The following is a 12,434-nucleotide window of genomic DNA, read 5'->3' as shown; positions in this document are numbered from 1 at the left end:
CAATTATATATATATATATATATATATATATATATATATATATATATATATATATATAATTGTTATCACTTTTATTTTAGTCTTTATTAAATAAAATTTTGGCTATTTAGTTTTTGTAGAATAAATTACATTTAGCTAGTATTAATTCTTCTTACTTGTGGAATAATTGTGAAGTTCTTCGTTTAACGAAGAATTTACGATTGCGAAGTATTACTAATGAAGATGAGGTTGAGAAGTTAGATAGTTTTGCCAAGTGGATTGCAGATTTAGGTGATGGAAAACTTGGTGAAGACAATGGTGGTGATTGAAATATAATTATATCGTCTTCCTTTGTATTGGAAAATGAGGGCGATCCCATTAGACAAATTGTTGACAACAAATTTCCTGCATACCGTACTGGAAACATTGATACAAGACATCTCGAGAGTATAGCTATTTTGGCTCCAACATTAGATGTTGTCGACCAGGTCAATGAATACATGAATGGTATGAATCAAGTCTCATCCAAAACATATTTGAGTTGTGATTCTGTTTGCAAGTCAGAGAGAAATGTTGATATGCAATCTGAGGTCCACACAACAGAATTTTTAAACAATTTGAGATGTTCAGGGGTCCCCAACCACTGTTTAACCTTGAAAGCTGAAACTCCAGTTATGCTGATGAGAAAAATATAGATCACTCCTTGGGACTGTGTAATGGTACAAGGTTGATAGTAACACATTTGGGAAATCATGTTATTGAGGTACAGATCCTATGTGGCAACAACACAGGTACAAATGTGTTGATACCAAGGCTGGCATTGACTCCTTCAAACCCAAGACTACCATTTAAATTTCAAAGAAAACAGTTTCCACTTATGCTATCATATGCAATGACAATCAACAAAAGTCAAGGTCAAACGCTTTCACATGTTGGTTTGTTACTGAAAAAACCAGTTTTAACCGTGGCCAATTGTATGTAGCAGTTTCTAGGGTGAGTAATCATGACGACCTTAAAGTCTTAATTTGTGGGGAATCTATAGGTCTTTTAAACAATACTTAAAATGTAGTTTACAAAGAAATCTTTAATAATGTGTAATTATTTTATTTATGGAACGCCAATAAATTATATTTTGTCCATTTATTACATCTTCAACTTTATCAGTCCTATATCTTCAATATAACAAACTTTTATATCTTGCACCATAATAACATTGCCGTACATCGCACGAGTGACTTACTAGTTAACAATTAACGTTAAAAATAACCCAACAGAATAACTCAAGTGACAAATGAGCTCTTTTCGTGGGGGAGAATTCCAGGTAGTTACATTGTGTGGATTACACCATGGCAATGAAATTAGAGCTACAAATACCATCAACATTAAACAATTTTGTAGGGGTATACTGATTGAAATAAGTATTTGTAATTAAAAAAATTCAGAATAAAGTTGATTTGAAAGAAAATGTGAAATTGTTTTTCCATCTTTTTGCTTCTGCAGTCCAGCTTTTGGAGGGAAAAATTCAAAAAAAGCAAACTTTTAAGTTTTGGCTTTGTATATTTACCCCATTGATGATTGATCCATTCTACTGGATTTATTAAGTTAATCCAACAAATAAAAAATGAAAAATAAAAAAATACACCTGGCCCCACGACACGCGGCTGATTCTAATTGCTTCAGTGTCTAAAGCCTCCGAACCTCCCAATCCAACTGAATGTCCGGGCCTCAGCTTCGGGAACCCAGCCTCACCATACCTGCGCCTCGTCCCGAACCAAACTCACTCCACAGTTCGTTGAATATTCGTTCGCTTTATTATCTTTTTTCTCTCTGCAAAAAAACCCCTCGTTTTCTCTCTCTTATTTTTTTGGTCACTCCGACCCTTTCTCTCTCTAAAATTTCACATTCTGTGGCGATTCAAAACCCTAGAGTAGAACTCGTATAGACGAAGGATCGCTAGGGGCCATTGCCGTCCGCCTCGACATTTAGCGGAGGTTTGTGTATCTTAATTCTGAATTTTCTCCCAATTGATTTCTCTCATTACGAACCCTAGCTCCTGTCTCTCAAAATCACAACCTTATATTGTGTTTGACGGGCCGAATTTCATCTAGGATTTGGTTTTAGGCTTTGGACCACTGAGCTAAGAGCTCGCCCAGCTGATTGGTGCTTGATTGAGGCGTCAATCTCTGATTCTGCTTTGTAAATTGCGACTCCTCTTATTAAAAATTTGTTGATCTTCTTAACAATTCTGGGGAAGATCGTGGCTTTAGTTGGAAAATGTTCGGTGCTGGAATAGATGCACTCGCGGGTTTTTTATTGTGTGCATTTTGGAGTGGTCATTTTTCAAGAGTTGTGTGGATGGTGGCATAGGTAGTCTGATTAGCTAGATCATGTTGGCTCATCAAAGACTTGTTTTATGTCTCCACTGAAATTAATTTACTTTAGTATTATTGTTTTTACTACTTTTTTCGTTTTAGGTTGGTTTGTTATATGACAATTTAAAAAGTAAACATTGGTGATATACTGAACTGCATTTACTCTGATTTTAACAATTAGTTCAAGATATGATTATTATTTATTTATTATTATTTTTGATTCTCAATTTTGTTGGTTCACGAATAATTTGATTATTCTGGTTGTCTCAATAAAAGGAACTTACAAAAGTGAATCTGGAATACAGTTCCTAAAGGTAAAGCTGATGATGGTGATTTATTAACTTGTAAAAGGTTAAGTGCCAATAATGGCAGCAGCCATTATGAACTGTGTATCTAAGCATTGGAAGGCAGGCACTTTAGTGGCATTCATACAATTGTTATCATCATGCATTTGTGTTGTGGTTAGATGAAAACAGTCACTCTTTTTAGGCTATGGAACCATTGAGTTCCTCAGGATTCTCTTGGATTAATTATTTTCTTATGGTAATTACTGATTGTTTGATCTACTTTTCTACAACTTTGTCTAGGTAGGTAGGCATAGTTGTAAAAATTTTGTTTTTGATTTTATGATTTTGACAGAGTGAAGCTCATGAAAATAGGGAATGAACTTAATAAAAGTTCATATTGCATCTTTCTAACATTTTCTCTCTAATTCTACAAGTTATGCAGTCTCTAATCTAAGGACCTCTGGGACCTACTATGTTTTCTAGCTCATGTGCTTGTTGATGTATGCTTTTCCTTATAACAATAGAGTTCTCTGCAATTTTAAGAAGATTTGGGCTGATTCTTTTAGCTCTATCGATATTAGTATGAGCCTTTTTGTCATTCTCTGGAGAGATATTTGTGAATAATACATTTCAAATATTATTACTTGTGGGTTGAATTTGCTTTGAAAATATGGGATGAGTCTCCAATTATCTGATGCGAACAGTACTGAAGGACACAAGTAGGTGATGTTTTTAGGGAAATTCAATCCTTTTACGTAGGTAAAAGTATTGTTGCACAGCTTTATTTTTTTATGGTTCAAAGAAGCTAATTTAGATAACATATAAAAACTAGGACATTTTTTTAGTTCATTTCAGATCTGACTTTTGTGAAACTGAAGCCTATCCTAACACCTGCTTGGTGTTTTTGTATGAATAATTGAATAAGATATTATTACTTATAAAAAGTTAGATTGTTTTTAAGCATCAAATTTCAAAGCAGTCAGATGCTTGAGTTCTGGCTCCATATTTTGTCCATTTTTTGCCTTATGGATAATGTGGAATTTCATTATCTTTGTTTTTTAGGGGAACTAGTTCTGGTCATTTATGCCCATTGCTAATTGGAATTGAGATTAGCTGTTGAAAGTAGCTGTTTTTGGCCTTTCAACTGCTAACAGAAGTTTGCATCCTGTTTCATGCCTACTATTATGGAATTTTTTTTGCTCCTATTTCGAGCAATCGAGCCTGTTTCTGGGAGTATCTTCTGATATTATCATTTAACAACTTATTCTCTTAGCATCATAATCCTGTCATTGAAGAACACATTCACTTAATACCAGAATTCCTCCCATTCATATAGTTATATAGTAGTATTATCTTCAGCCATTAACTTATCAATAATGTATTTTTTCCATTAACTAATCCTGATGGATATTTTGCAGGAGGTCTAGGCTGATAAATTCGACGGTGAATTGCCTTCATCAAGAGATTGGGATTTCAGATGTGATTATGCTTGAAAATGCTGGATAGGCTGCTTTTGATGTTATCTGTATTCTATTTTATTGGTTTGAAGTTGACAATCACATATCAAGTTCTTTGGATTTAATATCATCTATGCCTGGCAACGAAGTTGGAGATAGGGTCCACAATTTCTTTGCTCAGGACACCTTGTCACAGGGGCAGCATCAGTCACAGGTGTTGGACCAGAACCATCCAGCTCTGAATAATAATCTGTGGGTTGGAAGCCAGGGACCAATTGGTGTTCCAAGTTACAGCACAAAAAGTTATAATTTACAGCAATCAGGTATTAATGATCTTATAAATTGGTTGACATGTCTTCAGTTTGTTATCTCTCCTAGACTCTGTTTTGCATGCTGAATTAGGTGGTTTATTATTACTATGTTTCTTTTTCTTGCTAGTGAGTATTGACACTCCTGTGAGTCTATGATTTGGGTAACCAATTGTCTAAAATATGTTTATCTCCTGTTTTAGTAGTAGATACTGGGAGAGGGTCAAATAGTCATTTTTTGAATGGTCCACATGGCTTGAACTTTGCTCGATCCACTCTAAGGTCTGAGATTCAGCTGCAGAGTCAGCAGCAAAGTTTGAATGGATATATGTATGGCAATCTTTATGATACACGGCAAGATGAAGGAAGCTTTCTGGCAGCTGATATAGGTTCTGATCAGCGTAATGTAGCTTCAGTAGACTCATCTTTCTGTGAACAGTCACCACAAGGTGTGGGTCCTCAGCATCAAGCACGCCCAATCAGTTCTGGAGCTTCTGAATCTTCTGGTAATTTTGGTCTTTTTGGCGGTCAACAACAAATGAGTCGTCAGCAATCAAACATGCTGCAATCTCTGCAGCTCCAGCAGTCTGGGCTTAAGGACATGCAGCAGCTACAACAGCAAGTAATGTTCATGAAGATGCAAGAACTTCAAAGGCAACAGCAACTTCAGCAACAAGATGCAAGGCACCAAAATTCACTTAGCCAGATTTTACCCTTTCCTAAAGTTGCATCTGGAAGCCATTCCTCTCCTTTGGTTCACAACACTATACATTCAGGGGCACTGAGCTTTCCTTGGGCAACTGACACCAGTAACACAAACTGGTTGCAGGGCAGTTCTTCAGCATTGCAAGTATCCTCTAATGGTTTTGTTTCTAGTAATCATGGTCAAGGACATCACATGATGGGATTAGTTCCTCAACAGATTGACCAATCTCTTTTTGGAGTTCCTGTTTCAACTTCAAGAGCTGGTGTAAGTCAATATTCCCAAGCAGTTGCTGATAAGCCATTGATACAGCAACCAGTTTCCTTTAATAATTCATTTCCATTTCGACAATATGCTCCACCACCGGATCAAATTGGTGTTCAGGATGGAGCTGTCACTTCTAGACAGAGATTCGTAGGTGAAAGTTTCTTTGGACATGCTCCTAACCAAAGTCTAAACAATGCAATCAACATGGAGAACCTTCAGGAAGTGAATGCCATTCAACATGGTGCAGCTGCACAGGAATTCCAAGCGAGACAGGAGCCTGCTATTCCTTCAGTCAACACACAAGAGAAAACATCAAAGGAAACTGCCTCCTCAAACAATGAAGTTGGTCTTGATCCTACAGAAGAAAGAATTTTGTTTGGTTCAGATGATAATATATGGGCTGCCTTTGGAAAGAGCCCCAATATGAGGGAGGAAGCTTGCAATTCACTTGATGGCACTGGATTAGACAATGGGTTTTCTTCTATTCAAGGTGGTACTTGGAGTGCTCTAATGCAGTCTGCTGTTGCAGAAGGCTCTAGTGCTGATGTAGGACCACAGGAAGAGTGGAGTGGTTTGAATTTTCACAGTACGGTTGTTCCTCCAGGGAATCAAAACATTTCACAATATAGTAGTGGGAGGCAACCAAATTCTTTGATTGATGTCCGCTTGCCTATTGCGCCATCATTGAATTCCGAGACTGGTCAGGCATCTGGCAGTAATAATGTGAAGAATAGTTATGTCAATCTTCCAGGATCCCAGCAACTTGGGCATAAATTTCCCAATGAAACTGGTCATAGCATGCAATCAAATTCTGTGCAGAGACTTGTGCAACCATCTGAGGAAGGCAACAAGTGGCCAGATGTTGGACCATTACAAATGTCAGGTGCTGAAGGAAGCCGAATGCTGACAAATGCTTCACTTCCTCTTGATACAGAAATAGATGCCAAGAGGGTTCCTATTTCATGGATGGATGAGGTTGGTGTTCCTAGTAAAACATGTGATAGATTAAGTGATTGGAATGCTCTTGGGTCTGCAATGCCTACTGAAGATGCTTCTGTAAATACTCATTCGAGTCGGAACTACTCGAAATATTTAGGCAGCAGTCAAAATAAAGGCACACATGGGGAAGCTGTTCATACTGGTGCTTTATGGAAAACTGATCCTGGACCTAGCCCGGCTGTTGATTTGGAACTTACAAGATCTCCTGCTGGTGCCCTGGTGAATTCAGAGCCTCTTGGCATAAAAAGTGCTGACACAATAGCAAAGTCCAGTTCTATGAGCGGTGCTGAGGAAACCAGTAGATTTCTTTCTAGTAGGAATCAAGTTAAGCATTGGAAGAATGCCAATACCTTGTTTAAAGGTAAAGAAAGTCAAGGTTTGGAGAGATCACAGTCACACATTATCAAGGATAACCATATTTTGAACTCACTAGAAACCACATCTCAAATAGATGCTAAAAGTAATGAGATAGATACCTGTGACAAACAGGAGAACTCTAATGACAGCTACCGGTCCAATGCATCACACCAAAATTCTGCCGGAAGTTTGAGGGAAAATGTTATGTTAGATCCAACTGATTCAAGGGCTGTTGCTACTGGAAAGGAAAAGTCTAATCAAGTTGGTAAGAAAAATTCTGCTCGCAAATTTCAGTATCATCCTATGGGAAATTTGGATGAAGATGTAGATCCCCCATATGGATTGCAAAATCCTATCCATACACAGGCAATGGCCCCACAGAATGCCCACTTTGGCCACTCAAAGTTTTTGATTCAGGTTCCAAAGAATCTTTTTGAAGTTATGCTGTGTGTATAGCATATGTAGTTTATTTTGACCAAATTCTTGGCATAAAAGTAAAGTTGTACCTTTGGTTTTTCTGTATTTTTTACAGGGGCAATCATCTGATGTTCTAAGAGATGGCAAAGGCCTGGCTGATCTGCACTCTCAGAGTTGCTTTCCTAGCTCTGTGTCTAATATGTCTGCACCCTTGACCAGATCTTTTGATATTCCCCCTCCAATCACAGCTTCTCCTTCTAGGTAGTTAATATATGGATTTTTCCATCTCTTGTTATTATCTGATGCTGACAATATTTTGATAGCTCCTGCTGGCAAGTGTTTAGTTATTTACTTGAATTCATTCAAATGATTTCATTTTCTTGCAAGTATGACAGTGGAGTTGTAAAATTGCAATTACTCAATTTGTGCCTTTTATTTGCATGCTTTATTATTTTATATTGTTTCCATTCATTGCAGTCCAAACATGCTACAGCTTCTTCCGAAGGTGGATCAATCAAGAGTTTTTGGTGCCACAATGCGTCAGAATGCATCACAAATTGAGATGCCCAAGGCAGAAAACTCAGATGGATCTGTTGGGCGCCTATATCCAAATCAGTCATCTGCTGCTCAAGTATTTGGTCTACAACTAGGTCCTCCATCCCAGCTCACGCCAGTTCAAAACCATATACTTTCATCTCAGAGCTCTATGCAAACTGCTTGTTCATCTATGAGTCATTCTGCTGTTGAGTTTGGTGAAAAGGCACATGTAGCCTCTATGCCTCAAGTTAAATCATTCCCTCCTTACAGTGAAACAACCCAAGGAGAGTTTGTTAATCGATCTGGAGTTCCAACAAATGACAACAATGAGAACATTCGTTACGAGATGCATGGAAAATTTTCTCCAGCATTTAATTCTGGCTTCCCCTATTCAAGAAGCCGGATTCAAAATCAACAGATGGCTACTGGGCAAGAGTTGAAAAGTCAGTCTACCAGTAATTCTTTCAAGGATCCTCCCTGTTTCACTGAGGAAGATGACGCCAGTAATTCTTCCAAAAATCCTCCCTGCTTCACTGAGGAAGATGATTCACTTAGGGAACAATCTGGTGGTGGTCTATCTGCAAAGAATTTCTCACATGTGGTAGCTGGCAATCCCAACTCTTTGGGCACAGCTAAGCAGACTAGCATCATCAATTCCCATGAAACCCCTCAAAAATCAGTTGGTAACTCCTTACCAGTTTCTCAGCATCCCTCCATTTCTGGTATGTCTCAACAGGCGTCCTTGTCAAAGACAATGAATAATACATGGGGCACTTCTCAGGCAAATCCATTTGGTGTTCTGCCTAGTGGAGAGCCTTCATCTATATCATGCTTGCACCAATTGAATATTGTGGGAACATCCTCTGCTCCTGAGAACCGAGGAGATCAAGATGCAACCGGAGGAGGGAATTTCTCATCTGAGGTTTGTGCAAATTCTGTAAATTCATCAGGTAAGGCACCCAGTGAAGAGCAACATTTGAAGGAAAGCACTTCTCAGCAATTACCATTGAGAAATATTGATTCTGTCCAGAAGGTGAATAAAGCTCAGGAAGAACATATCATCAAGAATCTCTCAGATGTATATCCTGTTAGTTCTTCATCAATGCAAAGAGATATTGAAGCCTTTGGGCGAACTTTGAAACCTAATAACTTTTCTCATCAAAACTATTCTTTACTTAATCAAGTACGGGCAATGAAGAATGAGGAAATTGAGCAGAGCAATAATAATGCTCTAAAAAGATCTCGAATCCCAGATTATGGCCCTGGTGGTCAGCAAGTGTCTCATGACGCTGTTCCCTCAGTTGATTCTAGAATGCCAAATTTCTCTGGAGCAGATCATTTGGAAAGAAATATAGAAGGGAATGTACCTACACTGGATATGCATGCAATTCATAGGGATGATTCTCAGGCCAATGGTCTTTCCAACAGTGCAAGTTCTGTTAAATTTGAGCACACCCAGATTAGTCCACAGATGGCACCAACTTGGTTTAGTCAGTATGGAAATGGAACCTTTAAAAATGGGCAGGTGTTAACCATGCATGATGCGCAAAGAGCTGCTTCCATGAAGATGGGTGAACCACCTCTCACTCTTGGGAAGCCCTCCAGTAGTTTGCACATATTTAATTCAAAGCAGCAACTAATACCTGCTAATAATGATATAAGTCAACAAGCTAAGCCGAGCATGCACCCCACCCCTACTGCAGCCGAGCACTTTCCTTCTTCTCAATCATTGTCAGTGAGTATAAGTGATCAGCATTTACTACTAAGACCCAAGAAGCGCAGGCGTGTTACAGCTGACCTGAGTCCTTGGTGCAAAGAAGTTTCAGAGAGTTTGCAGAGTCTTCAGACTGTCAGGTTTTCATTTTGCATAATGACTCCAATAATCTTTCCAATGCAACTTGATGTTCCTTTGGAAGTGTGCAATGTTTTTCGTTTTTTTTTTTTATATATAAATAAATTTGTTATTTTCTGTTCCCTTACATGTTAATATGCTTGAACTTTGCTTGCAGCATGGGTGAAAGAGACTGGGCAAAAGCTGCGAATCGAGTTACTGAAAAGGTGCTATTTTTAGGCTGGTTGTAAAAGCACATGTTTTAGATTTCACTCAATTTTTTTAGTTTCTTACTAGCTTCTTCTAATGAAAGGTTGAAGAGGATGTTGACTTTAATGAGAATTGCCCTTCAAGAGTTAGAGCAAGAAGAAGACTTATCTTGACCACTCAGCTTATGCAGCAATTATTTCGTCCTCCACCAATAACAATTCTTTCTGCAAATTCCAGTGTGGAATATGAGGCTGTTGCTTATTCAGCTTCTCGATTGGCATTGGGTGATGCATGTGGTGTGGTTTCTAGTCCTCAAAGTGATTACAGTATGGCAGCTGAAGGGAGAGAACTGTAAGCTTGCATTGGAACTAAAAGGAGCTTGTTTTGTCATGTTTGTTTTCAGTCTTTTATCTCCTCTGATTAATATTCTTGCATGCTTTGTAGATTGTCTCGCAAGTGCGCAACATCAGAGGACAGTGATCATCAACATTTCTCAAAAGTTGTGGAAGAGTTCACTGAGAGAGCAAGGAAGCTAGAAGAGAAGTTTCTGGAGTAATGCCCTGTCTTTGTCTTCCATGTATTCTTGTTTTTAACACGTCCAATTATTTTGCTAACAAGAATGAAATAGCTAACAGAAAATGACAATTAAGTATTGGGAAAAGGGTCAAATACACCTCGAACTTTATACAAAAGTGCAATTAAGCCCTTAAACTTAAAAAAAGTGCAATTAAGTACTTCAACTTATAAAAATCAATCAAATAAGTCCAATTTACTGGTAAGCATGCCGTTGTCGGCTGTTGACCGGCATCATTAATAATAATCGGGAAAAAACTGGCGACCGGCGCCTTCTTTATTGACAAGGCGACCGTTAACGGTTGCCGGTTGTGGATTTAATCATCTGAATATTTAATTACCGGATATTACCGGTGGGTGACCGATTATTGGGCCCAAATGCATCAAAATGACAAGTTCATGTGTTTAATTGAACTTTTTTAAAGTTCCAGGGTCTAATTGATCTTTCGTATAATGTTTAGGGGTCTATTTGACCCTTTTCCCTTGAGTGTTTTGTTGATAGAGGTGTAAACCAGCTATGCCTATCCCATGATGTCTGAGATTGGCTTGGCTTTCATATTCCATGTGTTGAAATTTGTGTTTGATCTTGGTTCTTTTGCCTAGTTTACACTTCATGAATCATGAGCTGGTTTGGTCTGTGGACTCGAGGAAAAATCTTTGTCAGAAACAAGAGCAGATCAAAGCAAGACTTTGCATACTTTCGTGTTAGTGCGTCTCTAGGTTTTGTGCCGGAGTCCTGTACTCTGGTGAATAAGGGAAGATAGTAAGATACTATCTTCAAGATAGAAGAGAATGGAGGGGAAAAGGAGAGTGAGATTTTAGAAGAGTGAGGTAGGACTAAAAATTTATGTTTAACCTTAAATTGGTTCAGCTTAGCAAATGGCCTTGTGCTGAACTGAGCTCTGTTCACCTGTAACTGCTTGGTTCATCAACAGGCTTAGACTTTTAGTTTAATATTGGTTTCTAAATTACTCATCCTGGGCATAGGTTGCACTTTTGGAGATTTTAATCATTAATTATGTCTTGTAATCTGATGCGTTTTTTTCCCCTGCTTCTCTGAAGTTCATTTATATCTGTTTTTTTCTGCTGCTACATCCTGTCTTCATCTCTCCAGTTTCTTATTGTGATCATTGCTCTGTGAACAGATTGGACAAGAGAGTTTCACTGGCGGATTTGATAGTAGAAAACCAAGATTTGGAGAAGTTCGCTGTCATTAACCGTTTTGCAAAGTTCTATGGTCGGGGCCAAGCTGATGGTGCAGATACCTCAACTTCGTCAGATGCAGCTGCACACCCTTATAAAGCTTTTGCTCAGAGATATGTGACTGCATTCCCAATGCCAAGGAATGTCCCGAGCGGGGTACAATGTTTCTCCCTGTGATTCAAAATTAGTTGTTCTTCCCCCGTTTTCCAGTCCACATTCTCCACGTGCTCGGCTGCCGTGAAATTTTTCATGTTGGTTATATACTGGCACCTGCAATAACAAAAATAGAACCACAGGGTGGAAAAGCAGAAGGTGAATGGATGTGATCTCTCTTCCATTTGGCGAAATGATAAAAATTATGGTCTATGTATATGTTGTTTAATTTGCAAAGAAATGGTGGTGCCCCGTAAATTTTTTGGTGAATGGGGAAAGATTACTAGTCCGGCCTGTTACTCAGAGGAATCGACACATAGTTAACCAGATTTCATGATTTCTACTAGTATGTACATACTTACAAAAGACCCTTTTGTCAAATTTAAGAGAGGCTCCTTTCTATTTATTCTGCCATGGTAAATTGTTTATGTTATATGATATGAGTCGAAAGGTTTGATTTTGTGGCAGTATAAAAATTTCCAGCTATCCAAATTGTTAGGATCTCTTTCACTCGACCTAGCATTCTTTATTCAATGGAACCAATTTTGCAATTGTTATGTGGTGGACCATGATATAGATAGCTTTGTGGACTATGGTGTAATACATCGGTGTGAGTCAATGTAAAACACTAAAAGTTTAGAACACTAAATGCTAATTAAATGTAATAAGGTTCATTATTATGCTTAAGCTTCATTATAAGTATGCACAGATGATATTTCATTTTACAGATTCTATTATCTAGGGTTTAAAATCATTTGGAACTAAAATGCGGTAAAAAATC

At 38.1% G+C, this 12,434-nt stretch overlaps 1 protein-coding gene across 3 annotated transcripts; it reads left to right on the top strand.

Moving 5' to 3' along the window:
- The first annotated feature begins 1,821 nt into the window (after positions 1–1,821).
- LOC109193549 (serine-rich adhesin for platelets-like) lies at positions 1,822–12,204 on the top strand. 3 transcript variants are annotated; one of them, XM_019344396.1, is made up of 10 exons: positions 1,822–1,970; positions 2,088–2,346; positions 4,057–4,418; positions 4,607–7,146; positions 7,262–7,407; positions 7,624–9,537; positions 9,693–9,741; positions 9,828–10,075; positions 10,169–10,276; positions 11,443–12,204. In XM_019344396.1, exons 3-10 carry the CDS (start codon positions 4,229–4,231, stop codon positions 11,675–11,677), a joined length of 5,430 nt encoding a protein of 1,809 aa, XP_019199941.1. In that variant the 5' UTR covers positions 1,822–1,970; positions 2,088–2,346; positions 4,057–4,228; the 3' UTR covers positions 11,678–12,204. The 3 variants fall into 3 exon arrangements, with proteins under 3 accessions (XP_019199941.1, XP_019199942.1, XP_019199943.1); XM_019344397.1 differs by lacking the exon at positions 2,088–2,346; XM_019344398.1 differs by lacking the exons at positions 1,822–1,970; positions 2,088–2,346 and having other exon boundaries at positions 4,610–7,146.
- The last annotated feature ends 230 nt before the right edge of the window (positions 12,205–12,434 follow it).

Source organism: Ipomoea nil, unplaced genomic scaffold, assembly GCF_001879475.1.
Source record: "Ipomoea nil cultivar Tokyo-kokei standard unplaced genomic scaffold, Asagao_1.1 scaffold1895, whole genome shotgun sequence".
Lineage (NCBI taxonomy): Eukaryota > Viridiplantae > Streptophyta > Magnoliopsida > Solanales > Convolvulaceae > Ipomoea > Ipomoea nil.
This window is presented reverse-complemented; position numbering and strand designations above follow the sequence as displayed.